We start from the raw sequence: 16,189 nt of genomic DNA on the forward strand, positions 1-16,189 counted from the left end.
GACGACGGTCCCCGTGCTGGATGGGAAACTCCAACCAAAACGCTTCAGCCATAACACTGTTAAACAGAAGGACCAGAAAGCCAAACAAGCTTACCAGTTCTTCTATAACAGGAGGCATACAGTAGGCCCCCTACTGGAATTACACCCTGGACAGAGTGTCAGAGTCAAGCTGGATGGAGAGAAAGGATGGAAAACACCAGCAGTTGTCATCAGCAAATCTCCAGAGCCGAGATCCTACGTTGTGGAAACTGAACGCGGCACCATCGCTCAGAGAAACAGGCCACACCTTCAGGCTTTTTCAGAGTCACTACTCCAGAGAGAACAACAAAAGAGTCACCTACTCCAGAGAGAACAACAACAGAGTCACCTACTCCAGAGAGAACAACAACAGAGTCACCTACTCCAGAGAGAACAACAACAGAGTCACCTACTCCAGAGAGAACAACAACAGAGTCACCTACTCCAGAGAGAACAAAAGAGTCACCTACTCCAGAGAGAACAACAAAAGAGGGACCTACTCCAGAGAGAACAACAAATGAGTCACCTACTCCAGAGAGAACAACAAAAGAGTCACCTACTCCAGAGAGAACAACAAAAGAGTCACCTACTCCAGAGAGAACAACAAAAGAGTCACCTACTCCAGAGAGAACAACAAAAGAGTCACCCAGTCTACCAGTGAGCCATCCAACTCCCATCCTCTCACTCAGTCCACCACCTCAGCCAGCCTCACCACAACTGGTGAGAATGACCTCCAGAGGTGGAGAGGTAAACTACCGCTGAGGTTCAGAGACACCTGAGAAAAAATAAAAAATAAAGAGGTATAGGAACAGCAACTGTTTCAGGGCAGAATGATCCTGATGTTGCTGTGGACAAATGGCTGTCTACCCCCATGTCCTAGTTGACACAGTTATGTGTATTGTCGATGTTAAAGAAAAAGGAAACGTATGTTTCTATGTTACTAAAAATATATGTTATTGAAATACAAATAGTTTGTATTGAAAAGGTCCACAGGGTGAATATTTGTATTAGGTAAAGAGGATGTATAGTTTGGATTTCTCTCAGAAAAGGGGAGATGTAGTGATGTCTGATAGATATCTCCATAATTGATTGGTTATGTGTGTCATCGTCATAACCGTATATAACTAACCTAGCAATGAGGACTAGCAGATAGTAGCTCGTTGGACTGCATGTTAATTGCCTGATAATTCACTGCCTGACCTCCATAATGACAGAGAGAGAGAGGCAGATGTCACACCATGTTATAATGAGGTTATGCTCCAAGCTTTATTTGGAGAGGCAGTGCTTCCAAGACAGAAATTAATAAACACACAAAAACATTGACTACATTAAAATCACTTTCAATGAACATGGAAAAATATAGACTTTTCATCGTAATCTCTAAACTGTTGTTTTGTTTATGTACTTCATCTCCACATAAGGGAAATGTATTCATTCTAGTTCTATGCTATCTATGTAGTTAGCGTTCCAGTTAGTGTGTCTGTTAGGCTATGTGCCACTTAGGATTGGTGAGCCTGTCTGTCAGTCAGTGGTAGTGTCCAATAGGAACAGAGTGTTTAGGGCACGTGGACTGCCCTCATGATGTTAGTGTGACCAGAACCAGGGATCCAGCCGGTCACCACGATCACCATGTCACCTGTCTTGAAGAAGCCCCTGGCCTTTCCTACACACAGTGAGGGTGGATGGAAGAGGGAGGCAGACAGTGAGGGAGGGTGGAAGGGGGAGGCAGACACAGGGAGGGTGGGTGGAAGAGGGAGGCAGACATAGTGAGGGAGGGTAGAAGAGGGAGGCAGACAGAGTGAGGGAGGGTAGAAGAGAGAGGCAGACAGAGTGAGGGAGGGTGGAAGAGGGAGGCAGACAGAGTGAGGGAGGGTGGAAGGGGGAGGCAGACACAGTGAGGGAGGGTGGAAGGGGGAGGCAGACAGAGTGAGGGAGGGTGGAAGAGGGAGGCAGACAGAGTGAGGGAGGGTGGAAGGGGGAGGCAGACACAGTGAGGGAGGGTGGAAGGGGGAGGCAGACAGAGTGAGGGAGGGTGGAAGGGGGAGGCAGACACAGTAAGGGAGGGTAGAAGAGAGAGGCAGACAGAGTGAGGGAGGGTGGAAGAGGGAGGCAGACAGAGTGAGGGAGGGTGGAAGGGGGAGGCAGACACAGTGAGGGAGGTTAGAAGAGAGAGACAGACAGAGTGAGGGAGGGTGGAAGAGGGAGGCAGACAGAGTGAGGGAGGGTGGAAGGGGGATGCAGACACAGTGAGGGAGGGTGGAAGGGGGAGGCAGACACAGTGAGGGAGGGTGGAAGGGGGAGGCAGACACAGGGAGGGTGGGTGGAAGGGGGAGGCAGACACAGTGAGGGAGGGTGGAAGAGGGAGGCAGACACAGTGAGGGAGGGTGGAAGGGGGAGGCAGACACAGTGAGGGAGGGTAGAAGAGAGAGGCAGACACAGTGAGGGAGGGTGGAAGAGGGAGGCAGACAGAGTGAGGGAGGGTGGAAGAGGGAGGCAGACAGAGTGAGGGAGGGTGGAAGGGGGAGGCAGACACAGTGAGGGAGGGTGGAAGGGGGAGGCAGACACAGTGAGGGAGGGTGGAAGAGGGAGGCAGACATAGTGAGGGAGGGTAGAAGAGGGAGAAAGACATAGTGAGGGAGGATAGAAGAGGGAGGCAGACATAGTGAGGGAGGATAGAAGAGGGAGGCAGACAGTAAGGGAGGATGGAAGGGGGAGGCAGACATAGTGAGGGAGGGTGGAAGAGGGAGGCAGACACAGTAAGGGAGGCAGACATAGTGAGGGAGGGTAGAAGAGGGAGGCAGACATAGTGAGGGAGGATAGAAGAGGGAGGCAGACAGTAAGGGAGGATGGAAGGGGGAGGCAGACATAGTGAGGGAGGGTGGAAGAGGGAGGCAGACACAGTAGGGGAGGCAGACATAGTGAGGGAGGGTAGAAGACGGAGGCAGACATAGTGAGGGAGGGTGGAAGAGGGAGGCAGACACAGTAGAGGAGGCAGACATAGTGAGGGAGGGTAGAAGAGGGAGGCAGACATAGTGAGGGAGGATAGAAGAGGGAGGCAGACAGTAAGGGAGGATGGAAGGGGGAGGCAGACATAGTGAGGGAGGGTGGAAGAGGGAGGCAGACACAGTAGGGGAGGCAGACATAGTGAGGGAGGGTAGAAGAGGGAGGCAGACATAGTGAGGGAGGATAGAAGAGGGAGGCAGACAGTAAGGGAGGATGGAAGGGGGAGGCAGACATAGTGAGGGAGGGTGGAAGAGGGAGGCAGACACAGTAGGGGAGGGTAGAAGACGGAGGCAGACACAGTGAGGGAGAGTAGAAGAGGGAGACAGACATAGTGGGGGAGGCAGACATAGTGAGGGAGGGTAGAAGAGGGAGGCAGACATAGTGAGGGAGGGTAGAAGAGGGAGGCAGACATAGTGGGGGAGGCAGACATAGTGAGGGAGGGTTAGAAGAGGGAGGCAGACAGTAAGGGAGGATGGAAGGGGGAGGCAGACATAGTGAGGGAGGGTGGAAGAGGGAGGCAGACACAGTGAGGGAGGGTGGAAGAGGGATGCGGACATAGTGAGGGAGGGTGGAAGGGGGAGGCGGACAGAGTGAGGGAGGGTAGAAGAGGGAGGCAGACAGTAAGGGAGGATGGAAGGGGGAGGCAGACATAGTGAGGGAGGGTGGAAGAGGGATGCGGACATAGTGAGGGAGGGTGGAAGGGGGAGGCGGACAGAGTGAGGGAGGGTAGAAGAGGGAGGCAGACATAGTGAGTGAGGGTAGAAGAGGGAGGCAGACATAGTGGGAGAGGCAGACATAGTGGGGGAGGCAGACATAGTGAGGGAGGGTAGAAGAGAGAGGCAGACATAGTGAGTGAGGGTAGAAGAGGGAGGCAGACATAGTGGGAGAGGCAGACATAGTGGGGGAGGCAGACATAGTGAGGGAGGATAGAAGAGGGAAGCAGACAGTAAGGGAGGATGGAAGAGGGAGGCAGACACAGTGAGGGAGGGTGGAAGAGGGAGGCAGACACAGTAGAGGAGGCAGACATAGTGAGGGAAGGTGGAAGAGGGAGGCAGACATAGTGAGGGAGGGTAGAAGAGGGAGGCAGACATAGTGAGGGAGGATAGAAGAGGGAAGCAGACAGTAAGGGAGGGTGGAAGAGGGAGGCAGACACAGTGAGGGAGGGTGGAAGAGGGAGGCAGACATAGTGAGGGAGGGTAGAAGAGGGAGGCAGACATAGTGAGGGAGGATAGAAGAGGGAGGCAGACATAGTAAGGGAGGGTGGAAGAGGGAGGCAGACATAGTGAGGGAGGGTGGAAGAGGGAGGCAGACACAGTAGAGGAGGCAGACATAGTGAGGGAAGATAGAAGAGGGAGGCAGACAGTAAGGGAGGATGGAAGGGGGATGCAGACATAGTGAGGGAGGGTGGAAGAGGGAGGCAGACATAGTGAGGGAGGATAGAAGAGGGAGGCAGACACAGTAGGGGAGGCAGACATAGTGAGGGAGGGTAGAAGAGGGAGGCAGACATAGTGAGGGAGGATAGAAGGGGGAGGCAGACATAGTGAGGGAGGGTGGAAGAGGGAGGCAGACACAGTAGGGGAGGCAGACACAGTGAGGGAGGGTAGAAGACGGAGGCAGACACAGTGAGGGAGAGTAGAAGAGGGAGACAGACATAGTGGGGGAGGCAGACATAGTGAGGGAGGGTAGAAGAGGGAGGCAGACATAGTGAGGGAGGGTAGAAGAGGGAGGAAGACATAGTGGGGGAGGCAGACATAGTGAGGGAGGGTTAGAAGAGGGAGGCAGACAGTTAGGGAGGATGGAAGGGGGAGGCAGACATAGTGAGGGAAGGTGGAAGGGGGAGGCAGACACAGTAAGGGAGGGTGGAAGAGGGAGGCAGACACAGTGAGGGAGGGTGGAAGAGGGAGGCAGACACAGTGAGGGAGGGTGGAAGAGGGATGCAGACATAGTGAGGGAGGGTGGAAGGGGGAGGGGGACAGAGCGAGGGAGGGTGGAAGGGGGAGGGGGACATAGTGAGTGAGTGTAGAAGAGGGAGGCAGACATAGTGGGAGAGGCAGACATAGTGGGGGATGGTAGAAGAGGGAGGCAGACATAGTGGGAGAGGAAGACATAGTGGGGGAGGCAGACATAGTGAGGGAGGATAGAAGAGGGAGACAGACAGTAAGGGAGGGTGGAAGGGGGAGGCAGACATAGTGAGGGAGGGTGGAAGAGGGAGACAGACACAGTAGGGGAGGCAGACATAGTGAGGGATGGTAGAAGAGGGAGGCAGACATAGTGGGGGAGGCAGACATAGTGAGGGAGGATATAAGAGGGAGGCAGACAGTAAGGGAGGATGGAAGAGGGAGGCAGACATAGTGAGGGAGGGTGGAAGAGGGAGGCAGACATAGTGGGGGAAGGTGGAAGAGGGAGGCAGACACAGTGAGGGAGGGTGGAAGAGGGAGACAGACACAGTAGGGGAGGCAGACATAGTGAGGGATGGTAGAAGAGGGAGGCAGACATAGTGGGGGAGGCAGACATAGTGAGGGAGGATAGAAGAGGGAGGCAGACAGTAAGGGAGGATGGAAGAGGGAGGCAGACACAGTAGGGGAGGCAGACATAGTGAGGGAGGATGGAAGAGGGAGGCAGACATAGTGGGGGAAGGTGGAAGAGGGAGGCAGACACAGTGAGGGAGGGTGGAAGAGGGAGGCAGACATAGTGAGGGAGGGTAGAAGAGGGAGGCAGACATAGTGAGGGAGGGAGGAAGAGGGAGGCAGACACAGTGAGGGAGGGTGGAAGAGGGAGGCAGACATAGTGGGGGAGGGTGGAAGAGGGAGGCAGACATAGTGGGGGAGGGTGGAAGAGGGAGGCAGACATAGTGAGGGAGGGTGGAAGAGGGAGGCAGACATAGTGAGGGAGGGTAGAAGAGGGAGGCAGACATAGTGAGGGAGGGTTAGAAGAGGGAGGCAGACAGTTAGGGAGGATGGAAGAGGGAGGCAGACAGTGAGGGAGGGTGGAAGAGGGAGGCAGACATAGTGAGGGAGGGTAGAAGAGGGAGGCAGACACAGTGAGGGAGGGTGGAAGAGGGAGGCAGACACAGTGAGGGAGGGTAGAAGAGAGAGGCAGACACAGTGAGGGAGGGTGGAAGAGGGAGGCAGACAGAGTGAGGGAGGGTGGAAGGGGGAGGCAGACACAGTGAGGGAGGGTGGAAGGGGGAGGCAGACACAGTGAGGGAGGGTGGAAGGGGGAGGCAGACACAGTGAGGGAGGGTGGAAGAGGGAGGCAGACACAGTGAGGGAGGGTAGAAGAGAGAGGCAGACACAGTGAGGGAGGGTGGAAGAGGGAGGCAGACAGAGTGAGGGAGGGTGGAAGAGGGAGGCAGACAGAGTGAGGGAGGGTGGAAGGGGGAGGCAGACACAGTGAGGGAGGGTGGAAGAGGGAGGCAGACATAGTGAGGGAGGGTAGAAGAGGGAGAAAGACATAGTGAGGGAGGATAGAAGAGGGAGGCAGACATAGTGAGGGAGGATAGAAGAGGGAGGCAGACAGTAAGGGAGGATGGAAGGGGGAGGCAGACATAGTAAGGGAGGGTGGAAGAGGGAGGCAGACATAGTGAGGGAGGGTGGAAGAGGGAGGCAGACACAGTAGAGGAGGCAGACATAGTGAGGGAAGATAGAAGAGGGAGACAGACATAGTGAGGGAGGATAGAAGAGGGAGGCAGACACAGTAGGGGAGGCAGACATAGTGAGGGAGGGTAGAAGAGGGAGGCAGACATAGTGAGGGAGGATAGAAGAGGGAGGCAGACAGTAAGGGAGGATGGAAGGGGGAGGCAGACAGTAAGGGAGGCAGACATAGTGAGGGAGGGTAGAAGAGGGAGGCAGACATAGTGAGGGAGGATAGAAGGGGGAGGCAGACATAGTGAGGGAGGGTGGAAGAGGGAGGCAGACACAGTAGGGGAGGCAGACATAGTGAGGGAGGGTAGAAGACGGAGGCAGACACAGTGAGGGAGAGTAGAAGAGGGAGACAGACATAGTGGGGGAGGCAGACATAGTGAGGGAGGGTAGAAGAGGGAGGCAGACATAGTGAGGGAGGGTAGAAGAGGGAGGCAGACATAGTGGGGGAGGCAGACATAGTGAGGGAGGGTTAGAAGAGGGAGGCAGACAGTAAGGGAGGGTGGAAGGGGGAGGCAGACATAGTGAGGGAAGGTGGAAGAGGGAGGCAGACACAGTGAGGGAGGGTGGAAGAGGGAGGCAGACATAGTGAGGGAGGGTGGAAGAGGGAGGCAGACATAGTGAGGGAAGGTGGAAGAGGGAGGCAGACATAGTGAGGGAGGGTGGAAGAGGGAGGCAGACACAGTGAGGGAGGGTGGAAGAGGGAGGCAGACATAGTGAGGGAAGGTGGAAGAGGGAGGCAGACACAGTGAGGGAGGGTGGAAGAGGGAGGCAGACACAGTGAGGGAGGGTGGAAGGGAGAGGCAGACACAGTGAGGGAGGGTGGAAGAGGGATGCGGACATAGTGAGGGAGGGTGGAAGGGGGAGGCGGACAGAGTGAGGGAGGGTAGAAGAGGGAGGCAGACATAGTGAGTGAGGGTAGAAGAGGGAGGCAGACATAGTGGGAGAGGCAGACATAGTGGGGGAGGCAGACATAGTGAGGGAGGGTAGAAGAGAGAGGCAGACATAGTGAGTGAGGGTAGAAGAGGGAGGCAGACATAGTGGGAGAGGCAGACATAGTGGGGGAGGCAGACATAGTGAGGGAGGATAGAAGAGGGAGACAGACAGTAAGGGAGGGTGGAAGGGGGAGGCAGACATAGTGAGGGAGGGTGGAAGAGGGAGGCAGACACAGTAGGGGAGGCAGACATAGTGAGGGATGGTAGAAGAGGGAGGCAGACATAGTGGGGGAGGCAGACATAGTGAGGGAGGATAGAAGAGGGAAGCAGACAGTAAGGGAGGATGGAAGAGGGAGGCAGACACAGTGAGGGAGGGTGGAAGAGGGAGGCAGACATAGTGAGGGAGGGTGGAAGAGGGAGGCAGACATAGTGAGGGAGGGTAGAAGAGGGAGGCAGACATAGTAAGGGAGGGTGGAAGAGGGAGGCAGACACAGTAGAGGAGGCAGACATAGTGAGGGAAGGTAGAAGAGGGAGACAGACATAGTGAGGGAGGATAGAAGAGGGAGGCAGACAGTAAGGGAGGATGGAAGGGGGATGCAGACATAGTGAGGGAGGGTGGAAGAGGGAGGAAGACACAGTAGGGGAGGCAGACATAGTGAGGGAGGGTAGAAGAGGGAGGCAGACATAGTGAGGGAGGATAGAAGAGGGAGGCAGACACAGTAGGGGAGGCAGACATAGTGAGGGAGGGTGGAAGAGGGAGGCAGACACAGTAGGGGAGGCAGACATAGTGAGGGAGGGTAGAAGACGGAGGCAGACACAGTGAGGGAGAGTAGAAGAGGGAGACAGACATAGTGGGGGAGGCAGACATAGTGAGGGAGGGTAGAAGAGGGAGGCAGACATAGTGAGGGAGGGTAGAAGAGGGAGGAAGACATAGTGGGGGAGGCAGACATAGTGAGGGAGGGTTAGAAGAGGGAGGCAGACAGTTAGGGAGGATGGAAGGGGGAGGCAGACATAGTGAGGGAGGGTGGAAGAGGGAGGCAGACATAGTGAGGGAAGGTGGAAGGGGGAGGCAGACACAGTGAGAGAGGGTGGAAGGGAGAGGCAGACACAGTGAGGGTGGAAGAGGGATGCGGACATAGTGAGGGAGGGTGGAAGGGGGAGGGGGACAGAGTGAGGGAGGGTAGAAGAGGGAGGCAGACATAGTGAGTGAGTGTAGAAGAGGGAGGCAGACATAGTGGGAGAGGCAGACATAGTGGGGGAGGCAGACATAGTGAGGGAGGGTAGAAGAGAGAGGCAGACATAGTGAGTGAGGGTAGAAGAGGGAGGCAGACATAGTGGGAGAGGAAGACATAGGGAAGACATAGTGGGGGAGGCAGACATAGTGAGGGAGGATAGAAGAGGGAGACAGACAGTAAGGGAGGGTGGAAGGGGGAGGCAGACATAGTGAGGGAGGGTGGAAGAGGGAGACAGACACAGTAGGGGAGGCAGACATAGTGAGGGATGGTAGAAGAGGGAGGCAGACATAGTGGGAGAGGCAGACATAGTGAGGGAGGATATAAGAGGGAGGCAGACAGTAAGGGAGGATGGAAGAGGGAGGCAGACACAGTAGGGGAGGCAGACATAGTGAGGGAGGATGGAAGAGGGAGGCAGACATAGTGGGGGAAGGTGGAAGAGGGAGGCAGACACAGTGAGGGAGGGTGGAAGGGAGAGGCAGACACAGTGAGGGAGGGTGGAAGAGGGATGCGGACATAGTGAGGGAGGGTGGAAGGGGGAGGCGGACAGAGTGAGGGAGGGTAGAAGAGGGAGGCAGACATAGTGAGTGAGGGTAGAAGAGGGAGGCAGACATAGTGGGAGAGGCAGACATAGTGGGGGAGGCAGACATAGTGAGGGAGGGTAGAAGAGAGAGGCAGACATAGTGAGTGAGGGTAGAAGAGGGAGGCAGACATAGTGGGAGAGGCAGACATAGTGGGGGAGGCAGACATAGTGAGGGAGGATAGAAGAGGGAGACAGACAGTAAGGGAGGGTGGAAGGGGGAGGCAGACATAGTGAGGGAGGGTGGAAGAGGGAGGCAGACACAGTAGGGGAGGCAGACATAGTGAGGGATGGTAGAAGAGGGAGGCAGACATAGTGGGGGAGGCAGACATAGTGAGGGAGGATAGAAGAGGGAAGCAGACAGTAAGGGAGGATGGAAGAGGGAGGCAGACACAGTGAGGGAGGGTGGAAGAGGGAGGCAGACATAGTGAGGGAGGGTGGAAGAGGGAGGCAGACATAGTGAGGGAGGGTAGAAGAGGGAGGCAGACATAGTGAGGGAGGATAGAAGAGGGAGGCAGACAGTAAGGGAGGATGGAAGGGGGATGCAGACATAGTGAGGGAGGGTGGAAGAGGGAGGAAGACACAGTAGGGGAGGCAGACATAGTGAGGGAGGGTAGAAGAGGGAGGCAGACATAGTGAGGGAGGATAGAAGAGGGAGGCAGACACAGTAGGGGAGGCAGACATAGTGAGGGAGGGTGGAAGAGGGAGGCAGACACAGTAGGGGAGGCAGACATAGTGAGGGAGGGTAGAAGACGGAGGCAGACACAGTGAGGGAGAGTAGAAGAGGGAGACAGACATAGTGGGGGAGGCAGACATAGTGAGGGAGGGTAGAAGAGGGAGGCAGACATAGTGAGGGAGGGTAGAAGAGGGAGGAAGACATAGTGGGGGAGGCAGACATAGTGAGGGAGGGTTAGAAGAGGGAGGCAGACAGTTAGGGAGGATGGAAGGGGGAGGCAGACATAGTGAGGGAGGGTGGAAGAGGGAGGCAGACATAGTGAGGGAAGGTGGAAGGGGGAGGCAGACACAGTGAGAGAGGGTGGAAGGGAGAGGCAGACACAGTGAGGGTGGAAGAGGGATGCGGACATAGTGAGGGAGGGTGGAAGGGGGAGGGGGACAGAGTGAGGGAGGGTAGAAGAGGGAGGCAGACATAGTGAGTGAGTGTAGAAGAGGGAGGCAGACATAGTGGGAGAGGCAGACATAGTGGGGGAGGCAGACATAGTGAGGGAGGGTAGAAGAGAGAGGCAGACATAGTGAGTGAGGGTAGAAGAGGGAGGCAGACATAGTGGGAGAGGAAGACATAGGGAAGACATAGTGGGGGAGGCAGACATAGTGAGGGAGGATAGAAGAGGGAGACAGACAGTAAGGGAGGGTGGAAGGGGGAGGCAGACATAGTGAGGGAGGGTGGAAGAGGGAGACAGACACAGTAGGGGAGGCAGACATAGTGAGGGATGGTAGAAGAGGGAGGCAGACATAGTGGGAGAGGCAGACATAGTGAGGGAGGATATAAGAGGGAGGCAGACAGTAAGGGAGGATGGAAGAGGGAGGCAGACACAGTAGGGGAGGCAGACATAGTGAGGGAGGATGGAAGAGGGAGGCAGACATAGTGGGGGAAGGTGGAAGAGGGAGGCAGACACAGTGAGGGAGGGTGGAAGGGAGAGGCAGACATAGTGGGGGAGGGTGGAAGAGGGAGGCAGACATAGTGAGGGAGGGTAGAAGAGGGAGGCAGACATAGTGAGGGAGGGTAGAAGAGGGAGGCAGACACAGTGAGGGAGGGTGGAAGAGGGAGGCAGACATAGTGGGGGAGGGTGGAAGAGGGAGGCAGACATAGTGAGGGAGGGTGGAAGAGGGAGGCAGACATAGTGAGGGAGGGTAGAAGAGGGAGGCAGACATAGTGAGGGAGGGTAGAAGAGGGAGGCAGACACAGTGAGGGAGGGTGGAAGAGGGAGGCAAACACAGTGGGGGAGGGTGGAAGAGGGAGGCAGACATAGTGGGGGAGGGTGGAAGAGGGAGGCAGATATAGTGAGGGAGGGTAGAAGAGGGAGGCAGACATAGTGAGGGAGGGTAGAAGAGGGAGGCAGACACAGTGAGGGAGGGTGGAAGAGGGAGGCAAACACAGTGGGGGAGGGTGGAAGAGGGAGGCAGACATAGTGGGGGAGGGTGGAAGAGGGAGGCAGATATAGTGAGGGAGGGTAGAAGAGGGAGGCAGACACAGTGAGGGAGGGTGGAAGAGTGAGGCAGACACAGTGAGGGAGGATGGAAGAGGGAGGTAGACACAGTGAGGGAGGGTGGAAGAGGGAGGCAGACACAGTGAGGGAGGGTGGAAGGGGGAGGCAGACGCAGTGAGGGAGGGTGGAAGGGAGAGGCAGACATAGTGGGGTAGGCAGATATAGTGAGGGAGGATAGAAGAGGGAGGCAGACAGTAAGGGAGGATGGAAGGGGGAGGCAGATATAGTGATGGAGGGTTAGAAGAGGGAGGCAGACATAGTGAGGGAGGGTGGAATAGGGAGGCAGACACAGTGAGGGAGGGTAGAAGAGGGAGGCAGACATAGTGGGGGAGGGTAGAAGAGGGAGGCAGACATGGTGGGGGAGGCAGACATAGTGAGGGAAGGTAGAAGAGGGAGGCAGACATAGTGAGGGAGGGTAGAAGAGGGAGGCAGACATAGTGAGGGAGGGTAGAAGAGGGAGGCAGACATGGTGGGGGAGGCAGACACAGTGAGGGAGGGTAGAAGAGGGAGGCAGACATAGTGAGGGAGGGTAGAAGAGGGAGGCAGACATGGTGGGGGAGGCAGACATAGTGAGGGAAGGTAGAAGAGGGAGGCAGACATAGTGAGGGAGGGTAGAAGAGGGAGGCAGACATAGTGGGGGAGGCAGACATAGTGAGGGAGGATAGAAGAGGGAGGCAGACAATAAGAGAGGATGGAAGAGGGAGGCAGACATAGTGAGGGAGGATAGAAGAGGGAGGCAGACATGGTGGGGGAGGCAGACATAGTGAGGGAAGGTAGAAGAGGGAGGCAGACATAGTGAGGGAGGGTAGAAGAGGGAGGCAGACATAGTGGGGGAGGCAGACATAGTGAGGGAGGATAGAAGAGGGAGGCAGACAATAAGAGAGGATGGAAGAGGGAGGCAGACATAGTGAGGGAGGATAGAAGAGGGAGGCAGACATAGTGGGGGAGGGTAGAAGAGGGAGGCAGACATAGTGGGGGAGGCAGACATAGTGAGGGAAGGTGGAAGGGGGAGGCAGACACAGTGAGGGAGGGTGGAAGGGGGAGGTAGACACAGTGAGGGAGTGTGGAAGAGGGAGGCAGACACAGTAAGGGAGGGTGGAAGAGGGAGGCAGACATAGTGGGGGAGGCAGACATAGTGAGGGAGGATAGAAGAGGGAGGCAGACAGTAAGGGAGGATGGAAGGGGGAGGCAGACATAGTGGGGGAGGCAGACATAGTGAGGGAAGGTAGAAGAGGGAGGCAGACATAGTGGGGGAGGCAGACATAGTGAGGGAGGATAGAAGAGGGAGGCAGACAGTAAGGGAGGATGGAAGGGGGAGGCAGACATAGTGAGGGAGGGTGGAAGAGGGAGGCAGACACAGTAGGGGGGGCAGACATAGTGAGGGAAGATAGAGGAGGGAGGCAGACATAGTGAGGGAGGGTAAAAGGAGGGAGGCAGACAGTAAGGGAGGGTGGAAGGGGGAGGCAGACAGTAAGGGAGGGTGGAAGAGGGAGGCAGACAGTAGGGGAGGGAGGAAGAGGGAGGCAGACAGTAAGGGAGGGAGGAAGAGGGAGGCAGACAGTAAGGGAGGGTGGAAGAGGGAGGCAGACAGTAAGGGAGGGAGGAAGAGGGAGGCAGACAGTAAGGGAGGGAGGAAGAGGGAGGCAGACAGTAAGGGAGGGAGGAAGAGGGAGGCAGACACAGTGAGGGAGGGTGGAAGAGGGAGGCAGACACAGTGAGGGAGGGAGGAAGAGGGAGGCAGACACAGTAAGGGAGGGAGGAAGAGGGAGGCAGACACAGTGAGGGAGGGTGGAAGAGGGAGGCAGACACAGTGAGGGAGGGAGGAAGAGGGAGGCAGACACAGTGAGGGAGGGTGGAAGAGGGAGGCAGACACAGTGAGGGAGGGAGGAAGAGGGAGGCAGACACAGTGAGGGAGGGTGGAAGAGGGAGGCAGACACAGTAAGGGAGGGAGGAAGAGGGAGGCAGACACAGTGAGGGAGGGAGGAAGAGGGAGGCAGACACAGTGAGGGAGGGTGGAAGAGGGAGGCAGACACAGTGAGGGAGGGAGGAAGAGGGAGGCAGACACAGTAAGGGAGGGAGGAAGAGGGAGGCAGACACAGTAAGGGAGGGAGGAAGAGGGAGGCAGACACAGTAAGGGAGGGAGGAAGAGGGAGGCAGACACAGTGAGGGAGGGAGGAAGAGGGAGGCAGACACAGTGAGGGAGGGTAGAAGAGGGAGGCAGACATAGTGAGGGAGGGAGGAAGAGGGAGGCAGACACAGTAAGGGAGGGAGGAATAGGGAGGCAGACACAGTGAGGGAGGGTGGAAGAGGGAGGCAGACACAGTAAGGGAGGGTGGAAGAGGGAGGCAGACACAGTGAGGGAGGGAGGAAGAGGGAGGCAGACACAGTAAGGGAGGGAGGAAGAGGGAGGCAGACACAGTGAGGGAGGGAGGAAGAGGGAGGCAGACACAGTGAGGGAGGGTGGAAGAGGGAGGCAGACACAGTGAGGGAGGGTGGAAGAGGGAGGCAGACACAGTGAGGGAGGGTGGAAGAGGGAGGCAGACACAGTAAGGGAGGGTGGAAGAGGGAGGCAGACACAGTGAGGGAGGGAGGAAGAGGGAGGCAGACACAGTGAGGGAGGGAGGAAGAGGGAGGCAGACACAGTAAGGGAGGGAGGAAGAGGGAGGCAGACACAGTGAGATAGTGAAAAGAGACGTGAATAACATCCATATGATTATAAACCTACGTTCTCTCTTTCCCACTCCTTTTCTCTGTCTCTCTCACACACCCCTTCAACACACACACACCTATGTTCATGCCGAAGTTGACTCTGTTGTCTACATCGTCAGCCCAAACGGGGGCAGGGAGGGGGTGGAACAGCACTGGGAACACACCCCTCAGCAGCTGGGCCTGACGTGCCACCTGGAGACAGAACACACACACTGCATCAGTCCACCCAAACTAACAGCCTTTACCTTTACCCTGAGGGAGGCAGGTAACAGCCCCACTCTACAGGCTGCAACCACATATCAAACAACAGTCCTAAACCTAACCTTAGGGGTTGTGACTCGTAGAGTGGGCCAGTATTCTATCTCACCTGAGGACTTCTTGTTACCGCGACGATGGGACAGCGTGGGCGATACCGGGACAGGAGCTGGGCTGACCTGGGAGAGAGAGAGGGATAGAACGAGCAGAAAGGGAGAGGGTTGGAGTCAGTGAGCATGTGTGTGTTTGCATGTACAGTACATGTGTATGTGTGTGTGCATAACAACATACCTGCCAGTAGTAGTGAGTACTATGACAGCTCCAGCACAGCATTTGAAGGAGGATTCTACAGCCCCTATAGCAGTGACCTCAGTAGGGTCATTGGACAGAGGGGTCAGACGGCGAAGCTCCTCAAACAACTGCTGTTGGAAGATGGCTGCCTCCGCCTCCCTGCAGATCTGTAGGTGTGTGTGGTGTGGTGTGACAGAGATTAAGGGGGAATGGAATGGAACCTCTTGAAGCTAGGGGGCAGAATTTTATGTTTGGAAAAATAACGTTCCCAATGTAAGCTGCCTATTTCTCAGGTCCAGATGCTAGAATATGCATATAATTGACAGGATAGAAATAGGATAGAAAACACTCTAAGTTTCCAAAACTGTCAAAACATTGTCTGTGAGTATAACAGAACTGATTTTGCAGGCGAAAACCTGAGGAAATCCAACCCGGAAGTGACTCTTATTTTGAAAAATCACTGTTCCATTGCCTGCCTTTCGTCCATTTAAAGGGATATCAACCAGACTTTTCCAATGGCTCCCTCAGGGTGTGAACAGTCTTTAGACATAGTTTCAAGCTTTTATTCTGAAAAATGAGCGAGATTTATCAAAACGCGTCAGTGGATAGACGGATGTCCTTCCATTAGTTCATGCGCGCGACACTGGTTGCTCGACATTTTCTTTCTCTCCAGTATTGAATAGTTTACAGTCCGGTTGAAATATTATTGATTATTGATGTTAAAAACAACCTGAGGATTGATTATTAAAAACGTTTGACATGTTTCTACGAACTTTACGGATACTATTTGAAATTTTCGTCAAGCCTTGATGACCTGCCTAAGGCTGTGGAATACTGAACATAACGCGCCAAACAAATTGAGTTTTTTTTATCTAAAAATACTCTTTATCGAACAAAAGGAACATTTATTGTGTAACTGGGAGTCTCGTGAGTGCAAACATCCAAAGATCATCAAAGGTAAGCGATTCATTTGATTGCTTTTCTGGCTTTCGTGACCAATCTACATTGCTGCTAGGTGTTCTTAATGTTTTGTCTAGTGATCAATAAACGCTTGGATTGCTTTCACTGTAAAGCATATTTTCAAATTCTGACACGACAGGTGGATTAACAACAAGCTAAGCTGTGTTTTGCTGTATTGCACTTGTGATTTCATGAATATAAATATCTTTTGCAATTTTTTTAGAATTTGGCACTCTGCAATGCAGCGGTTGTTGATGAAAATGATCCCGCTAAAGGGATCATCCCGCATCCCAATGATCCCGCAAAATCTAAATTTGTCAGACATTTTGATTCCTTGGAA

General features: G+C 55.1%; 1 protein-coding gene across 1 annotated transcript in view; it reads right to left on the reverse strand.

Moving 5' to 3' along the window:
* Positions 1 to 1,259: 1,259 nt before the first annotated feature.
* The window catches only part of LOC129841913 (pyruvate kinase PKM-like), a 31,249-nt gene continuing 16,319 nt past the window's right edge, over positions 1,260 to 16,189 (reverse strand). The window contains exons 9-12 of the mRNA XM_055910276.1: positions 14,890 to 15,056; positions 14,711 to 14,777; positions 14,421 to 14,535; positions 1,260 to 1,681 (exon numbers count right to left, since the gene is read on the reverse strand). Of these exons, the coding sequence (XP_055766251.1) occupies positions 1,575 to 1,681; positions 14,421 to 14,535; positions 14,711 to 14,777; positions 14,890 to 15,056 (456 nt within the window). The 3' untranslated portion in view covers positions 1,260 to 1,574. The remainder of the gene's footprint in view (positions 1,682 to 14,420; positions 14,536 to 14,710; positions 14,778 to 14,889; positions 15,057 to 16,189) is intronic.

Source organism: Salvelinus fontinalis, unplaced genomic scaffold, assembly GCF_029448725.1.
Source record: "Salvelinus fontinalis isolate EN_2023a unplaced genomic scaffold, ASM2944872v1 scaffold_0002, whole genome shotgun sequence".
Lineage (NCBI taxonomy): Eukaryota > Metazoa > Chordata > Actinopteri > Salmoniformes > Salmonidae > Salvelinus > Salvelinus fontinalis.